A 21,494-nucleotide genomic window follows, 5' to 3' on the forward strand; every position below is an offset into this window, starting at 1 on the left:
TTTAGGAAAACGTTTAATATGAGCATCCCTGTCCCGCTTTAGTCCTGATGTAAGGTCTCAATGTGGGACCATCAAAAAGGATTTAGAAATTTCACTTTTTGTTAAAGGCGATTTTGAGCCAGGGTTTGGGGTAAGACGATAGAGCATTGATCTCTTGGTCACTGTACAGAGATGTGATAAAGTTACTATTATTATTATTATCATAGGTTCATTAAAGGTTTTTAGTAAGTTTAATTATACATCAGTTTAGTTCTGACAGGGAAGACAATCTCAACCAAATAGGTTTTTTGTAGAACGTTTTACCCTCAAATGATGCTTTCACGGTTGAATTTATTGTAATTGCTTCATATCGCTTTGTATAAAACTTGAGCTTTTTAATTTTGTGTTAACAGGCATCATCAGTTTAATTGAGTAGCTAGGTGAGCCATCGTTCAACAAGTTTACTCCCATTTGATCACACTGGATTTTTCAAATAGTTTACCTTCACTGTTTTGTATATTATTTTTTCAACAAGTTCGTCCCCACCGCTCAACATAGCTTACAGGTTTACTTCTACAACCATTCATCTCCTTTTGGTAAGCTTATTGCCCGTGAATACCCGGCGTTGCACGGGTAATAAAAAAGTTTTTGCATAGAAAAATTTTTTATTGAACCTATCCACCGTTTTAACTTTTAATAAAGGTGTTGGTTTATTTCTGTGTGTGTCCGGTCAGTGCATTTGTAACGGCCTGACTCCGGTAGCTGAGTCAGCTTTACCACACTAACAGGTAGATGTAACCCAAACTCCTGATACACCTTATCTTACAAGTTTTACGTTGGTTGTATAATTAGGGCCAGCTATGCGAGCTAGGTTGACTAGTGCGGTCTGTTTCACCACTGTCCAGTCACCTGGGACTGCATCACCAGTGCTGTCATAACTGTCCACAAACCCTGCCAGTATGTATGTGGCATTGTCAGTTGAGCCTAAGTAATTGTGCAGGCAAACACAAGCTTGCACAATTTTGTCGACTGTCTTGACAGCTGCCCTGATTGGCCTGTGGAAAATTCACCAGCGAGCTGACATAATTCCAAACAAGTTTTCGATAGTGCGCCTCGACGTCGGCAGACAGTAATTATACACCTTCTGCTCTTGTGTGAGAATTCGACCTGGATACGGTTCATCAGCCACGGTTTCAGTGGAAAGATGTCATCACCTACTGGTGTGTATGGTAGCAATGTCCCATTCACCGATTTTGCTGAAGGGAAGTCATGTGTAAAGGCCTGGCCCCGGTAGCTGAGCCAGCTTTACTGTACAAACAGGCAGGTGCAGCCTGAACTCTGGGCCTCCCCTTTGCCGGGCCTGCCTGACACACTTGGTGGTCAGATCAGTCCATGGCAGTTACCCAGGCTCACTCGCAACCCCAATACAGCCTGCCTTTCGGAGTCCCTATCGTTAGCTAGTCTAGGTCCCGGAATAGCTCGTTCTAGGGCCTGATCTCCTATGCTATTGCATATCCGATCAGGTCTAGTCGTAGCGTAGACCAACCCCTAGCCTTCCTTAAGTATCTCTCAGGCAGTTCTATCCGGAGTCAGACCAGTCCTGGCTGAATAGCCCTCTTTAAGCCACCAGGCAGGCATAAATGTAATCAGTTGGTGTGAGTAAGGTTTCAGTCTATTTATTATGTATAAGCATGAACACGTGTACATGCATAAAGTGGGATTGTTGAGCATAAAGCTCAACAATACCACTGAGGTGACTTGTGCCCCTCCTTATATACTGGCACTCTCTGCCTACTTCTACTCTTGCCCATAAAAGGAGTGTAGTGACTCTTATATAATACATGGTTTAATTAAGGCATGCATGCGTGACAGGCTTGGATACAAAATGTTACATAACAAAGACATATGAGGAAGGCGTATATAAGGTTATAATAATAGGACACAGATATTGGTTGATGGTGCCATTCTAACGATGGCATAGATAAGTATAAATGTTCAGTCCTCCACAATGTTTCACATCATTGAAGTCGTTGAAAAATGATGACTGGCTAAAAACGCCGGCATCTTTATCTATCCCAAAACTGCCAATGCTCACATATGTGAAAAGATAATTGGCTTCGAACATTGCCAGCAAAACAGTACTATGAAAATGTTTGTAATTGTAATATAGTGATCCACCAAATTTATGACAATCCATCATGATGTGTTTTCCATCTATCCCCCACCACATTAGGGAAGTGCCATTTTTCTGTGAACTGTTCACAAATGGTGGCTCATTCTTCCTTGGCCTTTGGCGTGCAAAGGTATGTTGAATGAAGACCATCCCATATAGCTTGGCAATCCTCTTTGATTATTTTGCACACGGTGCTACGTCCAATTCAAAAATTGAACTGTTGAAAATTGACTGTTGTGAATCACCTGCAAGAGAATATGCTACAGCAAGTTTCACGTTGATGACCCAACTGATATACATGATACATTATCAATGGTACTGATTGATTTGGTGATAAAATCTGTTCACATAAGAAACAAAGCAATACATAAAATAAACCACCTTAATAGGAAGTGGTTGAAGAAAATTTTTTGAATGTTTTGACAAATGTTTTGACTTTTTAAATTCTATAGCCAACTTTCTACGTGAAACTTTAGGTTTTAGTAGAAAACCTCAGCATCTGTTGGTGATGACTGTCTCCTGCTGACTCCTGTGATGGCCCGTCCAGCCGCGACTCTACTGACACAGACCGGGCTGTATGAGAAGTCACACCAGTGGGCGTTACGTCCTGGCTATCTAATGCCAACTTAAGTTCCAGTAATTTCTGTTTTGACTTTTTAAATTCTATAGCCAACTTTCTATGTGAAACTTTAGGTTTTAGTAGAAAACCTCAGCATCTGTTGGTGATGACTGTCTCCTGCTGACTCCTGTGATGGCCCGTCCAGCCGCGACTCTACTGACACAGACCGGGCTGCATGAGAAGTCACACCAGTGACACGTCCTGGCTATCTAATGCCAACTTAAGTTCCAGTAATTTCTGTTTTGACTTTTTAAATTCTATAGCCAACTTTCAATGTGACTCTTGCTTGAGTCATCTTTCTTGGTGAGCCATCGTTCAACAAGTTTACTCCCATTTGATCACACTGGATTTTTGAAATAGTTTACCTTCACTGTTTTGTATATTATATTACTTTTTCAACAAGTTCGTCCCCACCGCTCAACATAGCTTACAGGTTTACTTCTACAACCATTCATCTCCTTTTGGTAAGTTTATTGCCCGTGAATACCCGGCGTTGCACGGGTAATAAAAAAGTTTTTGCATAGAAAAATTTTTTATTGAACCTATCCACCGTTTTAACTTTTAATAAAGGTGTTGGTTTATTTCTGTGTGTGTCCGGTCAGTGCATTTGTAACGGCCTGACTCCGGTAGCTGAGTCAGCTTTACCACACTAACAGGTAGATGTAACCCAAACTCCTGATACACCTTATCTTACAAATTTTCCGTTGGTTGTATAATTAGGGCCAGCTATGCGTGCTAGGTTGACTAGTGAGGTCTGTTTCACCACTCTCCAGTCACCTTGGACTACATCACCAGTGCTGTCATAACTGTCCACAAACCCTGCCAGTATGTATGTGGCATTGTCAGTTGAGCCTAAGTAATTGTGAAGGCAAACACAAGCTTTCACAATTTTGTCGACTGTCTTGACAGCTGCCCTGATTGGCCTGTGGAAAATTCACCAGTGAGCTGACATAATTCCAAACAAGTTTTCGATAGTGCGCCTCGACGTCGACAGACGGTAATTATATACCTTCTGCTCTTGTATGACAATTCGATCTGGATACGGTTTATCAGCCACGGTTTCATTGGAAAGATGTCATCACCTACTGGTGTGTATGGTAGTAATGTCCCATTCACCGATTTTGCTGAAGGGAGGTCATGTGTAAAGGCCTGGCCCCGGTAGCTAAGCCAGCTTTACTGTACTAACAGGCAGATGCAGCCTAAACTCTGGGCCTCCCCTTTGCCGGGCCTGCCTGACACACTTGGTGGTCAGATCAGTTCGTGGCAGTTACCCAACCTCAGGCTCATTCGCAACCCCAATACAGCCTGCCTTCCGAGTCCCTATCGTTGGCTAGTCTAGGTCCCGGAATAGCTCGCTCTAGGGCCTGATCTCCTATACTATTGCATATCCGATCAGGTCTAGTCGTAGCGTAGACCAACCCCTAGCGTTCCTTAAGTATCTCTCAGGCAGTTCTATCCGGAGTCGAACCAGTCTGACTGAATAGTCCTTTTTAAGCCAGGCAGGCATAAATGTAATCAGTTGGTGTGAGTAAGGTTTCAGTCTATTTATTATGTATAAGCATGAACACGTGTACAATAGCATTAAGCTCTCAACAATCCCACTGAGGTGACTTGTGCCTCTCCTTATATACTGGCACTCTCCGCCTACTTCTACTCTTGCCCATAAAAGGAGTGTAATGACTCTTATATAATACATGGTTTAATTAAGGCATGCATGTGTGACAGGCTTGGATACAAAATGTTACATAACAAAGACAAAACGAGGAAGGCGTATATAAGGTTATAATAATAGGACACAGATATTGGTTGATGGTGCCACTCTAACGATGGCATAGATAAGTATAAATGTTCAGTCCTCCACACTCTCCCCCATTTGTTCAGCCCGGGGGTTAACAATTAAGGTCGGTGTTGCTGAAGAGCTCTCACTCGCACTGGCGAGCACGGCTCCTTAGGCGTTGTACTTCTCGTTGACATTCTTGGGTTAGCCGGCTGTACCATTGGTACTCCTCTCGTTCAGCTCGGCGGAGGTAGCTCTCGTCTGTCGTTGCGGCGGATATCTCTACGCGGCTTCACATTACTGTTGACTGAATTATGGACTTTCGTATCCGAGTCCGTCTTGATCCCCTCCATGTCAGCGGCACTAGCATACAACTCTAGTAGTGCCGGTTCAGCTTCGGTTTTCTTTGGAATTTTCTCTGGGGCCGGAGTAGGTGGAGAGCTTCCCTTTTGTCGTGTGCTCACTCGTCTGGACTTTTTCGGGATCGTGTATCCCCGAAGGAATGATCCACCCGGTTCCTCCTTTTCTCCCGTCGCCTGAAAGTCATTTATCCTGATTGTCAAGTTTGGGAGGCCTGCCTTTTTTGTCCAAGTGATTTCTGGGTCGGGGCTTTCCGCCTTTTCCAGTTGACTAGGCCTCATCCTTTTCTGGCCCGTTTTCTATTTGCGACCCACCCCGTCCCATCCTTCACAGGCAGACAACTGCCGAAGGGGGGTAGTTCTCCCATCCGATGTACTGGCAAAAATCCGGGAACGACTCCTGGTCTACCTGGTACACCATGCATGGGTGGTCCTCTGTGTTTCTTGCCTTCCGCTGGTGTTTGTAGATGGTGAAGAAGGAGGAGGAGCTCTTCTGGCATCGACGCCGCTAATGCTGGCGGATGTGCCACCTGACCACCCGGCTTTCCTTATTTTGGAAGCCGCAGAGGCGGCATTCTCCCTTCCCCCGGTCTTCATCGGCCTCAATTTTTGATATAAGGCATGGGTATACCAGATATCCCTGGCCACTCGTCTATGGTGTCTTTTACCGAGTGTTTCCGTTTAGCCGGAACTGGCTTCAACACGAGGGACCAGTCTTTTATCGATATTAGCTTGTCCATATTTCCGTCACTTTTTCTTCCGTCACAGCGCCTATCTTTGGTCTCTATTGGAGGCTTATCCGAGGGCAATGCCGCTTCACTCCCGACCCGAGAACTCTGGCCCGTGGTATCAGGTTTACCTTTGTTTAAGCTAAACCTACCCTGGGGCAGCCCGCTCTCCTTTGTTATCTCCCTTCGTAATTCCTTTGGCCGTATTATTTCTTCCGATTTTTCAAGTCAAGCTCCGTGACTGTTCCTTTTTGTTTTGCTCGGTGGGTATCCGTATTACTCGTGCGTTGGCCGTACTGCCTTCTTCTGGTCTTAACCCTTTGTATGCAATGGGTGCTACGTTCCTATCTGGTTTCATATTTTTGGAAGATGGGCCTGATCTATCTCCTTGGCCTGATCTCTCGAGTGTTGTCGATGTCTCAGTCTCTTCTAGTATACTGTCTAACTCGGCTGGTAATTGTTGTAGGTCTTCGTTTTCCGTAGTATCTCGGTTTACGTTTTTATTACCCATGTAAACTCGATCGATATAGCTTTTTACTGGCTGAAGTAGTTCATTATTTCGGCGTATGGTACGAACAGACTGTCCAGGAGTAGCGCTAAATTTGAATAATTTCAATGGCGGCCAGTTTCCGATGGAATATAATCCTTGACCTTGGTCAACTCTGTCGCCGGCATTTCTCTGGCCAGATCGTTCCCGGCCGGAAAATTTCCCTTTATTTGGGAGGGAGAAGGCTGAAAATTTTCCTCTACTTTATTTCATGAGTGCTTGGTTGCCTAATTTGGGGACATAAAGGATGGTGTTACTTGCTTTTATTTATGGTTTTTGGGCTATTATATTCCAGATTTAGGGTTATATCTAAGGTATTCATAATTGGTTTTCTTCCTTTTAGAGCGACTTTCAAGTGGTTTTGTTTAAATATTTTAGTTTTTTTGTTTATTCTATTTGTCTTGGCCTTCTTTCACATAGTTGCAATTGAGAAGTTCTTATCAATTCTCAGGCTCTTGTCTTGTCATATCTACCTCATCATCGTGTCAAGTAACGACTGGTTTTCTTTGCCCAAAGTTAGTTTTTATGAAATGGTAAAGCGTTCTTCTTTTGCATGATAATGTGCTTTTGATATTCTGCCATCTATGTTAGGTTGTTGGCGAGATAGTGTTTTTCAAGAATTTTTCAGTGATTGAAGGATAAAATTTACATATGCTAAATCAAGGCTCCCAAACCTTTTTTGGCCTAGGTACCCCTTGGGAGTCATATAGCAAAAAATGCACCCCTTTGAAAAACACAGTTCAATCAAGGGTATTATTGGTTTAACTTCATTAATATGGCATGTGTGCATTATTAAAATGTGTCACTTACACTGGTAAAGAAATGTGGTATGGTATGAAATTGCTATTTATTAAAATAATGATAACTATGCAGTGCAACTTCTATACATCACAGTTTTTTGTTATTTTATTTTGGCCAGTCTAATGGGAAGGCTGTGCCTGGTTGGCATCAGTGGGCTGTTTGATGTTCAGTTCTGTAACAGATAATCAGACTCTTGAGGTTGCCATCAACATTTAGTCGTCAACGATATTTGCTTTTTATATACAAAAGGGAGGAAAACCCTCGCTCACACTTATAACTACTAGGTAATCTGAGCAACTCTTGTAAAGCTACCTCTGAAAGCTTTGGGTAGGATGTTATCAATGAGCACCAGAACTTGCTAAGAACGCAATCTTCAGATCTATCATGTGCACCAGAGTGATTGGGAAGGTCAATCAACTTTTTTTGCATGTCACTATCAATATCAGCTACAGTTAACTTAAAAGGGTTTCTAGCCAACTTCAAATCTGTGTCATTCAAGTCAGGAAAATATTGTTAAAACTCGCAAGCCAGCTGAGAGAGGTGGTCTGCAACCAGACATTTCTTGAATGAAATTGAATCATGTGAAGGTACTACTTCTGACAAGTTATCAATCATATCAAATAAGCCAGCATTGGCTTTCTCTCTCCACACCTCTAGCTTCATGATAAATGCTCTAAGCTTATCTGTAAAATTGATTATAGTGGTAGAGTTCCCTTGAAGTGATGTGCTGACAATGTTTAATCTTAAGAAGATATCTCTCAGATATGCAGCTTTCCATTTCCATTCTGAAGTCCTTAACTTCTCACTGAATCTTTAAGCTTTCTCAGAAGTCTGTGTAGCAAAGAAAGCTGCAATCTCATCAATCAGTTCCACAAATTGATTCAGGACATTGCCTTTAGAAAGCCATCTCACTTTTGGGTAGTAAAAGCGGTTTTCATGATCTGCATCGCAATCTTGACATAATTGACGAAACAACCTTGTGTTTAAGGCTGATGCTTTTATATATTTTACCATTGCAACTACATCTGAGAGCACAGAATTCAAATCTGATAGAAGAGTCTTTGCTGCCAATGTGTACCTGTGGATCATACAATGGAGGTATTTTGTTGATCCATTGGCTTGCAATACTTTTACACGGAACCCAGACCTGCAACCCATCATTGTTGGTGCTCCATCTGTGGTACAAGTACATACATTTTCCATCCATTTTTCATACAAGAAAGCCCTGTATGCTGAAGACAAAGGGACACAGCTTCGAAGACATCCTCTCCTTTTATTCTCTGCTGTAGCGAGTGATTGAAAACTCATCTTTAAAGTTTTCACCATGAACATATCTTGCAAATACCAGGAGCTGTAAGCAGCTTGACACATCAGTAGATTCATCGTGTTGATTGGCAAACTGGCCGTGTGTGGTAGCCATTACACGTGACAGAACCGTCTTATATCATTAGCCATGTCGCTGATTCTCCTGTGAAGGGTGTTGTTTGATAGTGACAATGTATTTAGTTTGGTTGTTTTCTTGCTGATTAGCTCATTTACTTAGGTGAGTATTGCCTTGCTGATTTTTCCCAACTGTGATTTACTGGGCTTAATAAGCCGTCATGATGATGGATTGTGCAGTTTTTATGGGCTTCGAATATTATAGTTCTTATTTCTCTGCAGTTGTACTTTGTTCTCAAGTTCAATTTAGTATGCTCAATCTTTTGGTCCTCTTTTGTAACATTGTGTTTTTGTCTGTTTTTAAAGGGAGGGTGTGTTAAGCGTCCGGATTACCATTACCAATGGCTTGACAGCGTCTAGCAAGCTGTCGACCACATCTTCCAGTTCCCACTGTCACAAGTGGTGCCATGCTCTGCTCATCTATTTTCTGTTCTGTTTTGTTATGTGGCAGTTCGTTTTCAACTTCGCAACTGATGTCTCTGTCCTATCATTAAGAATATCATTTGAATCTCCAGTTGTAGAAAATAGGCGACAAGTTTTATGGGTTTTTGCTATATCTAGCTTATCAGTTGCTAAGCTAACAGGCCCTTACATAACTTCTTGTTATGTAAACCTTAGGTGACAATCTGAAGCGTTATGTTGTCTTCCAGTCTTTCAAATTTACAAAAAGTGGCAGCCTTTGACACGATCAAAAATGTTATTATTTTTTCGATAAAAGTTTTTCCACCATAAGGAATCTGTGTCTGCTTATAAACACATTTTATCCTCCTGTGAGCTTCCTTGCCAGAATGTTCCATTTAGTACATATTTGATAACCCTCCGATCCTATCGCATTTAATAGAATCCGTTCTCGTTTGAAGTTTAAGTTCTCTTTTACTTTTCTCTCCGTGATGGCTGATTTCTGTTCAACAGTAGAAGAGGTAGTAGAACAATGTTCATTTATAGAAGGGGTGGCATTGATGTGGGATATTTCGAATCGCAAAATACTCACTCCAACATTCTAGCTCTGAATATTCTCTAAGCTCTAAAGGTGGTGTTCTTACCTCAACTTCTTTCGGTGATACCTTCTTATCACAGTACTTATAATGTAAAGCGATTGGCAAGTAGGCGATGCAAACCTCAATGTTATTTACATTTGCGACTTGAGTACACGCGATGCATTATGGGCTCCGACTGTTTAGTCCTTACACTATGTAGTGTTCTCACCTAATGTGTTGGTAAGGTTCTCTTAAGGCTGTTAATGAGTCCTCCATTAGACTCTGAATTATAATTAATAGCTAAATGTTGGAGTAATGTAAAATGCCAACAACAAATATTTGGGTTACAAGTAGAGTTTGTGAAATAGTTATTACTTGGTACTGCGCTTTATGACAGCAGCTCGGCTACAAGCACTACTTAATTTTTACACGATGCATTGTACACGGTATTGAGAGTCAAATATTTGTGTTCTTTGTTGATAGGCTTGTCTTTCGCTATGATACAGCTCTTCTGTCACAAATATACTTTAGTGTTTAGGCCTGGGCATTGAGCTGGTCATGCTATAGTTGCTACTCTATTCTTATCCATCTTCTTTTCACCAATCTTGCACGATGACAGGGTGACAAGGTGCTTTGTCATCTTGAACTAGCCCGTCAACCCTTGCAAGAGTGTTCTGGCAATTGGCAACCCGTACAATTGGTCAGCAGTACATCCCTTACATTTTGTGGTATTCGTCATTACATTACAAATATGGAGGTGACCAATTAGTTAGCAATGTGCTCTGTGGGCTGAATTTTTTGACTGTTTTTTTACATAATTGTTACATGCACAGTTTTTGATGATGATAGTGCTTTCATCTTTAAATAATACTTTCTCCACCACTCCTACATTTACATCAAATGGTCTTTTGCCCAGTTCATTCGTTCCTTCCTCCGCATTTCTTGGTTTCCTTCTTGCTTTGCAACCTGGTTTTTACTGTTGAAGCAGCCACATTACCATCAGCTAACTCTTTCCACTCTCTGCAGAAGTCAGTATGTGTCAATCGTCGTTTTTTGAGGGACAGCTATAACAGAATTCGATCCTATTGTTCAAGTCTTTCGCTATCTTCCAGGTCTCTCTCTTTCAGTCCATTGACTTCTAACTATCGTTTATTGGCGGTGTTTATACCTGCTTTGGAACATCCAGTCTCTGAGACTATCTTTTTTAAGAAAGCTCTGTCTCATAAAGATGGTTACCGGATATCGCTTCTCTGAAGTATGTTAATTATTTGAAAGGTCACTCTCGCTTTTATAACTAGTTGATTGTTGGCGCCCATTGTGTCTTAATATTTTGTTGCTAGCCATCGTGAACATAGTGATCAAAATGAATACGCATGGCATTATATATCCAGCAGTAACCATAAATCATGTAAGAAAGTATTACCACCTGAAAGAAGCTTAGTAAGCGTACTAAAATGCCCTTACTGCCCCCTACAATTCACTTACTGTGAGGATATACTGTAATTTGAAAAGATTAATGGATCAATTAGAAATAGATGCACAAATGCTTGTGGAATTTGTGAGGACAATCGTAAAATATCATATTTTGCGCAATATTGAGTTAGTTTTGGTGTGAGGCTGAGTTGTTTGTTTTGAGACCAAATGATTTGGCTTGTTTTGGGTTTTGTAGAAAATTATCCCTCCACTAGTTTGTCATTTATCTTGAGTCTTTGCAAGCATCCTGACCTTGTAGAACAAAGGGTGTTTTTTATTCCATAGCCAAAGTGGATTTTTTTATTGCTAGCCATTAGAGTGCCCAACGTTTTGTTATCTAACACCAACTAAAACTTCGAAAATTTGAACTTTCTTTTCCTCCGAATCCCCTACATAGTACGCCTGCATAATTGTCTTAGCAAGTTTTTTATGGTTTTGTTGGCTTTTGACTTTTATAATTATAAGCCGTTCATTATTCTGTGATAATGTTTTGTCAATTTTTTTTCTTACATGTCATATTTATTGGCTCTAAATACATTCGGCGCAATATATATTGCTTGTATCCTGAAATTATCTTGTAGTCCCTTCTGAGTTTTATGCCATTTGACTACGCCATGGCATGTCAGATTTGCCATTTTTATCAAGTCTCTTTCAATATGTCTAATCATAACCTTGTACCTTTGAGTAAAACTCAAGTCTGACTTAGAGATAATGAAAGCTCACTTTTTTACTCATATATTTTTTCATACTTGTAAAGGGAGGAACTATTCATCATCCTTTCTGTGTAACCTGGAAGTGTCCAATGCATGATTTGATAGCGTTATCTGTAACATAAGGCAGATCTTCTACAAATTTTAAAACGCTCTTAACTTTTCTGCTCCCTATTGCTCATCAATAAACGGAAATTACTTTTTTGCAAAGTACCTTGCTCAATGGTTTTGTGCCTTTGCCAGTTATTGGTTTAGCGTGTTTCCTCAGTCAATCATAGTTAGCGTTTGTACACTTTTAACTTGTTTGCCGGCATTACCTTGTAGAGAATATTACAATTACACTTTGTTGAGTTCCTTTTAGCACCATCTATTGAGGGATAATCTGTTTGACTTTTGATATGGCTTCAAATGCCAGAACCCGCCTTTGGTATTTTTTGGAGAAAGAATTCATGAATATGAAAGTAATTATTCTAAGTGTACATTGTCCAAAGCATTAGCATATATTTCTGTTTGATGCTACCGTAATGATCTATAGGAAACATCACCCTAAGACTGCTTTCTGTCGAACCATTTCCTATGATGAGGTAAATTTATTGTGCTGCTTTGTGTGATAGACCTTAAATTCGACTGGATTCATCTATGGTGAAATTTCTCATGAAGGATCCATTTTACTTTCATCTCTAGTCTTCAGATATATTTAATGTAGGTTTCTTGTTTAATTGAAGTGAAGCTCTGTAAGCTGAATTAATGTACATGCTTTGGTTTTGTATTACTAGCTACTTTTGAAGTTTGTCTTTCCACTCATTTTACTACTTGGTGCAAGTTATAGCACCAGCTCCTTTTTCCCATGCGGAAGATCATCTGCCTCATTTGTGTAATTTCTCCTCATTATTGTAAGCATGTACCATGTTGTGTCATGCTTAGTCAAAATGATTCATTTCATTCATTTACATTCGATTTGGGTTTTTTCTGATTGTCCAACCACTTAATTTGAAACCACAATAACATCCTTGACAACCAAATTTTTTTTTAACAGCACTAGTTATTTTGTTTAGTTATATTTTTCTCATTTTTGAATTTATCTTTGGCAAATGACCATCTCAGTGCACTCAATAATACATCAATTTGATTCTTGACATTCTTATCAACAGAAGTTTCATAAATGTGTTGTTTGGAATACTGCTAATTTATCATCTGCTCTACATAAAAACCAATCATGAGCAATGTATGCCACCTCAGTGCGTCTAGTTAAGTTATAAAATATGTATGACACCTGTCTAGCATAAATATCTCACATAGAGTTAACTTAGTGTCCATTTCACATAGAGTTAACTTAATGTCTAAAGTAGATGCATCAATTTTATTCTAACCGTTGAAATTATATGAGAACAAGGCCATCTATTTTTGGCACAATGATGAAATATACGCTTTTTTATCCAAATAGGCCAACTTGTCCTGGTGACCTCGCTGTACAACCCACTTTTACCATAGGTTTTGGTGCACCATAAACAACCTGGCATTTGGTAGGAATCACTTTCTCTCATATAGTCGAGTCCCTTGTTGTTTCAAAAATATCAATAGTGTACCGATTTGTGAATGCTCATTTATCTTTGGGAGCCCATCTTCTCTGAGCTTCATAAATTTTAAAAATTCAGTCTTCAAATACAAAAACAATCGCATCTGTGTAGGTACTTGGTAATAGTTGTATCATGTGGTCTTCTAGAATTCTAGACACGCTGAAATCAATCATAGTTTCTTTTAGTATGTAGAAAAACTGGGATGTACCTCATTTACACCGTAAACCTTAACCAGAGCTTCATATCACAAGCCTGTCATACTAAGTTCAATATCCTTTGTGCTTTATTACTTGGCCTGGCTCACTTTCCCATCCAAAGTTGTGACTTTCCTTCCACAATAAAGTTTTGTTTAACATATGCAAAAACAGAAAATATGTTATATGTTGTTTTTACGATAGGCGGAACCATATAACCCGTACTTCATTTATTCAGACTTTTATTCAAACTATCGATGAGCCATTTTTGTTTTTAAACTCTCCGAGATCGTTGAGTTTAAAACTTGCTGCAATTATTTCTTGATGTGAAATGGTGGAAAATGTTACCTTTCCTTCATACTCTATTAGGTACAGCCATACTTCTACTTGTTTAGTTTTGCTGTCTAGACAGTTTTAGTGACTAAATATCTTCAGAATTATACATCTTTAACTTACATTCTTAAAATATTTATATATACATATAATATTTATATATACATATAATATTTATATATACATATAATATTTATATATACATATAATATTTATATATACATATAATATTTATATATACATATAATATTTATATATACATATAATATTTATATATACATATAATGTTTATATATACATATAATGTTTGCTTCGGGTTGTATTAACAAGAAATGTGGTATATCTCCTGTCCTCCATAGTCAAAGCATATTGCTATAAGTCGTTTCTGTCAATTGCTTACCTTCAGTGTCTCACAAGTTTGGTGTTTGGCGGTATGTAATAGCAAGAAATATATTTTGTTCACTCTAGGCAAAGTCTACTGTAAAATATCTACAAGCGTTTTTTCTGTATGTATTAATTTTTAGTATTATTTTCTTTCTGTATGAATTAATAAGAAATATGATACATGTGCTGCCTTACATAGTCATACTGTGCCAACTCTAACCCTCTGTCAATTGTCTGACTTTTGTGTCTAGCCATTGAACTTTTTCCTGTATCTACTAACAAAAATGCAATATGTATTTTGTTCACTTTATTCAAAACTTTCTGCTATAAGTCTGAAAATGTTACTTGGTTCTTTATGTATTAATAGGAATAATGGTAGACTTCATGGCCTCCATAGTCTAAATTTATTGTGACAGTTTTAATTGCACTTTCATCTGGTCATTTTGACTTTCAAGTTATTTATGTATCGATAGGAAATGTGATAAATTTGGTTACCTCCATGATCGAAAGTTACTGTGTTTCTGGCTGTATTATTAGTATTATTTTTTATGGCTTCCATAGTCTAAATTTATTGTGACAGTTCTAATTGCACTTTCATCTGGTCATTTTTTCTTTCAAGTTATTTATGTATCGATAGGAAATGTGATAAATCTCATTGCCTCCATGATCTAAAGTTACTGTTTCTGGCTGTATTATTAGTATTATTTTTATGGCTTCCATAGTCTAAATTTATTGTGACAGTTCTAATTGCACTTTCATCTGGTCATTTTTTCTTTCAAGTTATTTATGTATCGATAGGAAATGTGATAAATTTCGTTACCTCCATGATCGAAAGTTACTGTGTTTCTGGCTGTATTATTAGTATTATTTTTATGGCTTCCATAATCTAAATTTATTGTGACAGTTCTAATTGCACTTTCATCTGGTCATTTTTTCTTTCAAGTTATTTATGTATCGATAGGAAATGTGATAAATCTCATTGCCTCCATGATCTAAAGTTACTGTGTATCTGGTTGTACTTGTACTTGGCCATTTTTAATCGTAATTTATTTCTGCATGTATTAATAGGAAATGTGATAAACTTGATTACCCCATGGTCAAAATTTAATTTAACAGTTCTGGCTGCACTTTCATTTGGCAATTTTTAGTATTATCTTCTTTCTGTATGAATTAATAAGAAATATGATACATGTGCTGCCTTCCATAGTCATGCTGCGCCAAGTCTAACCCTCTGTCAATTGTCTGACTTTTGTGTCTAGCTATTGAACCTTTTCCTGTATCTACTAACAAAAATGTGATATGTATTTTGTTCACTTTATTCAAAACTTTCTGCTATAAGTCTGAAAATGTTACTTGGTTCTTTATGTATTAATAGAATAATGGTAGACTTCATGGCCTCCATAGTCTAACTTTATTGTGACAGTTTTAATTGCACTTTCATCTGGTCATTTTGACTTTCAAGTTATTTATGTATCGATAGGAAATGTGATAAATTTCGTTACCTCCATGATCAAAAGTTACTGTTTCTGGCTGTACTTGTATTTGGCCATTTTTAATCGTAATTTACTTCTGCATGTATTAGTAGGAAATGTGGTAAACTCGATTATCCCATTGTCAAAATTTACTGTAACAGTTCTGTACTTTCACTTGGCCATTTTCATTCTCAATTTATTTCTGAATGTATTAATAAGAAATGTGATAAATTTTGTGCCCTCTGTAGTCAAAGCTTACTGTAATAAGACTTTCCTTACTGTCAATAGTCAAACCTGCTTTTGTAACTACATCTCTCTGGCATTATGAAGTTTTCAGTTCATTAAAAATAAACATTTCTATCAATATTTAATTATCAAAAAATTGGTAGACAACTTAACCACCATAGTCTAAACATTGCGATAGATTGAAACACTTTTTGTCTATCCTTGTGGTTAGGGTGACTGTAAGTGCTACATGATGCCAAACACATTGTGCCATGTATATCTGTCATCGCGTTGCTTCAAGTCTGCCCTTACATTTCCTATCCAACTTGTATGTATCTTTATTTTGGTCGATGGGAGATAGTTTAGTATTTAAAGATGAGTGTTCAGTTCTTTAGAAAGGTAGCACACTCAGCAGTACTTCTCACTAGAATAATCATTCAAACTGATCAATGTATATATGGTAACTAGTAACACGCATTTATGTGGCTTTCGCAGCATAACGCAACGTAAGCAATGAGATGAACATACCATGAGTACAAAAAGGGTTTGTTTCTTAAAAAAGTATTCAAATATATTTCTTTAAAAGCATACTTTTATAACAGAAGAATAATGCTACAAAATAAATCACATTAGTCACATAAAACACATCAAAAATAGTCACATTATAAATTTAATTGAATTTGTACTATGAAATGTTGTCAGTCGTTATCCTCTTCTTGATTTGTACACCCCTTCACCTATATAATTCATACTTAACTCAATTCCTTTGTCATTGACTATTTCTTATTTTCTATTAGCAATATCCCCATGAAGACTTGTCACTTTTTTTGGATACTGCTCAACTAAAACCTTTTTAACAAATGAGCTCATGTGAATATAATTGCAGTTTTGTTACAGGGATAAAAAAAATCTATGTATGTACATTGGTTCAACTGTGAAATAGTGCAGTATTGTATTAATAGTCACACAGTACACAGGACAATCTTGATTGAGTAAATTAATTGTATCAGTATTGTATTTGGGTTCATTATTTTGAAGGTGCTAATAAAGGTCATCAGGGTTCACACTGGGGTATAGAACGTGTAAGATTACTGTTTAATTGATCATCCCTTGTTCTTCATGTCCATCTGGAAGCGTGTTGATGTGCTGGAGACAGGTTTTTTTGAGCTTCTATCTGTAATAATGTGAATTTGGTTTCTGATTTCAATCGTCGGCTGGGTTTTTGGCTTGTCCACTGGAATCAGATTGACAGGTCACTTCTTCTAGATTATGGTAGGATTCACGTGGACTACAAACCAATCAACAGAGTTGATTGGTTTCTGGTATCAACTCCGTCGATACCAGAAGTCTTCATCCAGTCTTTCACTTTGTTTTCCCTGTGATGGGGCACATTTTCATCATGCCAAAACCATCATTAGACTTCATTCAACATCGTCTTCTCCAGAGTGTTAATATCCTAATCATTGTTCATCATTTTTTCACATACATGCATCCCCATATCATCACACTGGTTCGATGCCCGGTAGTCTGCAGTGCGAATGTCAACATAAATTCTTCTCCTACCTGGTGCAAGTGTGGCTTTGCGTGATGAATTAAGGAGCACAAGGCATTCCACCGAGCTTTTTTTCATGATTTGCGCTTGGCCCAAGCTAGCCGCATTCTCCCCTCACTCAGCCAGCAGTGGTTTCTTAGAGCCTTTCTGTGTTGCAATCCAGCTTTTATCAATTTTTTCCTGACATTTGATGAGTTTTGAAGTTAAGGCTTGAAAGAACATTCGTGCAATAACATAGGTTAAATTTGGGTTATCAAAAATCAGTTATTGCAAAAATTTAATAGTAAATATTTAATGCATGGCTTCAGTTTAACATGTTCGGTGTGAAATTGCCTCTGGGAACTGACTTTTTTGTAGTCACATCTAGATGAAATGCATCGGATTCTTTTCTTTCCCTTAAAAGCCATGATGGATAGTTTTTTGGATGGTTAGTTCCCTGTAATAAACACCGAAATAGTTCAGAACCCTTTTTCAACTCTTACATATATGACAAAATGAAGAAATCATCAGGTCCTCTTTTGAAAGATTTTAAAATGTTAGAACTTAGCTACCTATCTTTAAACCAGATGCCTGTTTGTGATTAATGAACATATCTGCCTTTTAAATCTGTCGAATAATTGAAACAATATTTTGTCCAATATTTATCTATGTATATTGGCCTACAGCTTTTCCAATTGACTCATTTGACTAGACAGCATACTGGTTCAAGAGCTGGCTATTTATTTATTCTCTAACCTGAACTACTCGCACAATCCTGGCATTGCTGTTTTTTATCTTTACTGATCCTGACTTGGCCGTATTACACCAGAACATGCATGTCATTCTGGTGGTCATCTGACGTAGTTACTCTGTTAGTTACTCCGGTAGTAAATATGAGGTTACTCTGCTTTAAACGTTCATGGCAGGTGTCAACGCATGCTAAAGCAGAGTACCAACTGCTGTCACTGGCTTCTAATGTCATCAACCAGAATTCCACCGACTGGGGAGTGGGAGCACCTACTAGCGCTATGTCCATATGTAAGTGTAGTTGGTCTCTCTCTTTCTACGTGGCTTTTACTACAAGTTGTAGGTTTAGAAATGAATTGTATGAGATTCTGCATAAAACTTTGGGACAGACATCTTAAGAACAACATTGTTCAAAAGGAAATGGGTACATCGCTTTCTTTTATAGATGTTGAGTGGTCAAACATAGATAGTCTTCTCATGTCGCCCCCAACTGAGTGCATGGCGACACTCCTAGTGCAGGTCGTATCTGGGGATAAATCTAGTCTCGTTTACACCCTTTATGAGCAGCTCGAATATCTCAAGGTAAGTTCAGGGATGCTCTATATATAGTGCAAAGACCACTACTTTCTACTGATATTTTATTGAAAAATGCTGAAGAAAGGCTGTTCTATCAGCTATCTATCTAGGAGTTGACCAGAGGCTTGAGTTCGGGGAAGATAAACTGGCCTGATGTGGTGCGTACTACGCTACCTCTTGATCAAGTAAAGAAGTTACTTAACTCCCAGTCTTTCACAGAAGAGGAGGAAGAAACTCAATGCAACACATCTCTGGAAGCACGGAGGAACTTGGACTTCACTGACCGTCTATGGTCTATTGTGCTCGGTAAGAGACCCTGTCATCAGCACTTCTATTCATGCCAGTGTACAGCTGGCATGAACCATGTGGTATGGATGGCGGTTGGATAGTATAGGTATGGGGTTAACCACCATTTGCTTTACATAAGCTTTTCGGAAAGACATTCAAATTTATCATTTGTTCAAGGTTCCCCCTTACCTAGAAATGTCAAATGGGAACCGGATTCAAATATTTGCTGTTGGCATGTGACTAAAAAAGATTTTTCTCTAAGCTATCAAGATCAGCTTTCAAAACTAAAGTAGATTTCCATTAATAACATTGTCTTTCACTTAGTTTTGTTGGAAAACTCACCTCAAGTAGCTCCTGCAATGTTGCTATTTTACTATTTGAACAAAAAATATAGCAACTCGCCTCTGAATATAACGAATAATTTTTCTTGAGAATGATGATTCTCAGTGTCAACCTAAGCATATCATCGGTGACTTCATTCAAGTAGCGCTTCAAAACTTTGGTGCTGCCACCTTCCGGTCTCTGCCACACCTGCCTGTCTCTGCCACACCTGCCTGTCTCTGCCACACCTGCCTGTCTCTGCCACACCAGCCTGTCTCTGCCACACCAGCCTGTCTCTGCCACGCCTGCCTGTCTCTGCCACGCCTGCCTGTCTCTGCCACACCTGCCTGTCTCTGCCACACCTGCCTGTCTCTGCCACACCTGCCTGTCTCAACCACACCTGCATGTCTCTGCCACACCTGCCTGTCTCTGCCACACCTGCCTGTCTCTGCCACACCTGCCTGTCTCTGCCACACCTGCCTGTCTCTGCCACACCTGCCTGTCTCTGCCACACCTGCCTGTCTCTGCCACACCTGCCTGTCTCTGCCACACCTGCCTGTCTCTGCCACACCTGCCTGTCTCTGCCACACCTGCCTGTCTCTGCCACACCTGCCTGTCTCTGCCACACCTGCCTGTCTCTGCCACACCTGCCTGTCTCAACCACACCTGCCTGTCTCTATCATAGTTAATTCTATGCTACTATCACCTGCCTGTCTCATAATGCGTTTTCTGCTAATGCCACCTCCCTGTTTCTGTCATCGTTGGCTCACTGGGTACTACCACCTACCTTTTTCTGTCATAACTGATTCTTGGCTACTGCCACCTGTTTGTATCTGCCACACATGTCAGGTATCATTTGAAGGTTTTTCTGTTGCAGAGTGCCAATCATATTCTGAGCTACTAGAGATCATGAAGTTAGTGATGAATTCTGTGGTCAGGAAAAGCTGCAATCCCCTCATGGTAAGGGCCCTATGATTGCACCCTGTCCATAGCGCATTAATATCAAGTACTAGTGATAGTTATTTATATTTGCAACAGGTGTCAGCAAGTAATAATAACCGTTTGGCCAAGTGGATCTACTCACAGCAGGTGGGAGAGAGTGAGACTCTCCTAGACCTTGGCAGTCTACAAGCCCTAGTCTACTTTATAGAGATGGGAGTTGAAAAATTAACCAAGGACTACATTCACGCCTACCTTGGTAAGCCTCCACTACTTGTCAGCTCATAACAGGAAATGGTTCTTTAATGTCAATACCACTAACATGCAGCTACTCATGTAGATCAGAGTCTACTTACTTTTGAACATAATTTAATTTGCCCAGTATCATTGCTTGCCTAGTGAATATGGTTAATATTTACAGTGAAAATGCTGTCACATTACACCGCTGCCTGCAGGTGAGGCCTTTTTATTAGTGCATCTTTGTTCGTTTTTTACATTTCCTAGATTCAAAATGGCTATCAGAAGACCATAGTTCATTGCATATGCATTGCGGCAGCAAACAACTCATAAATACTTATATACAAATACTAAGCTTTATTATTGCACAGTATAGAGGCAGTACAACAATTTGCTAATGTCTAGTAAGTAGCATTAGTGCAGTGGCAGTGTTACCTACTGCACAGTGTGCAGTTCTGCATCCAGCTCTGCACACTGTGATGTAGTGCACGTGCTGCTGGTACATAATTTGCACTGTTAATGCAGTAGGAACTTTTGCATTACATTGTAAATACAGTACATGCTTAGAGCATTTTGGTAAAAGCTCATCACATAATCAAGTATTGAGTTGTCGTTGACACAGCCACAATGTATGACAACTTTAAAACACTATCAATTGTGGTAAGAACTTCAGGCGCTGTAACAGTGAAAGTGCAATACAGTAGCATGGAAAGTCAGCAGTGTCAGTGGTTCACAGTATGAATTTCATGCTAATGTGCAGTTGCAGTACACACTACACGCGCAGTTTCAAGTTTTGAAGAATGAGCATTCACAGCATGTATAAATTGCTAGACTCTAAATAATGCATCATGGAAGTAATTGTGCAGTAGATCAAAGTGGGCAAGTTACTGTAGGAGCACAATTGCAGTAATTGGCTACTGCGTATTGAAAAAAAATTAATGTATTGCACTGTAATGTGTTATAATCCTGCGAAAATATTTAGTGGTAAGCATTTTACCATTTCATCCCGCTGAGGCCAGATCAAGGGAGGCCTGTTTATAATTAGATTGGATGTAAACCATCTGTAGAGTTTTGAGAAAACTCTAAA

General features: G+C 39.1%; 1 protein-coding gene across 2 annotated transcripts in view; it reads left to right on the plus strand.

Moving 5' to 3' along the window:
* The window catches only part of LOC137388687 (protein zwilch homolog), a 45,995-nt gene that overhangs the window by 19,868 nt on the left and 4,633 nt on the right, over positions 1-21,494 (plus strand). For both annotated transcript variants that reach the window (XM_068075146.1, XM_068075145.1), the window contains exons 7-11: positions 18,226-18,337; positions 18,492-18,628; positions 18,733-18,928; positions 20,109-20,191; positions 20,270-20,429. In XM_068075146.1, coding sequence (XP_067931247.1) covers positions 18,226-18,337; positions 18,492-18,628; positions 18,733-18,928; positions 20,109-20,191; positions 20,270-20,429 — 688 coding nt within the window. The remainder of the gene's footprint in view (positions 1-18,225; positions 18,338-18,491; positions 18,629-18,732; positions 18,929-20,108; positions 20,192-20,269; positions 20,430-21,494) is intronic.

Source organism: Watersipora subatra, chromosome 2 (assembly GCF_963576615.1).
Source record: "Watersipora subatra chromosome 2, tzWatSuba1.1, whole genome shotgun sequence".
Lineage (NCBI taxonomy): Eukaryota > Metazoa > Bryozoa > Gymnolaemata > Cheilostomatida > Watersiporidae > Watersipora > Watersipora subatra.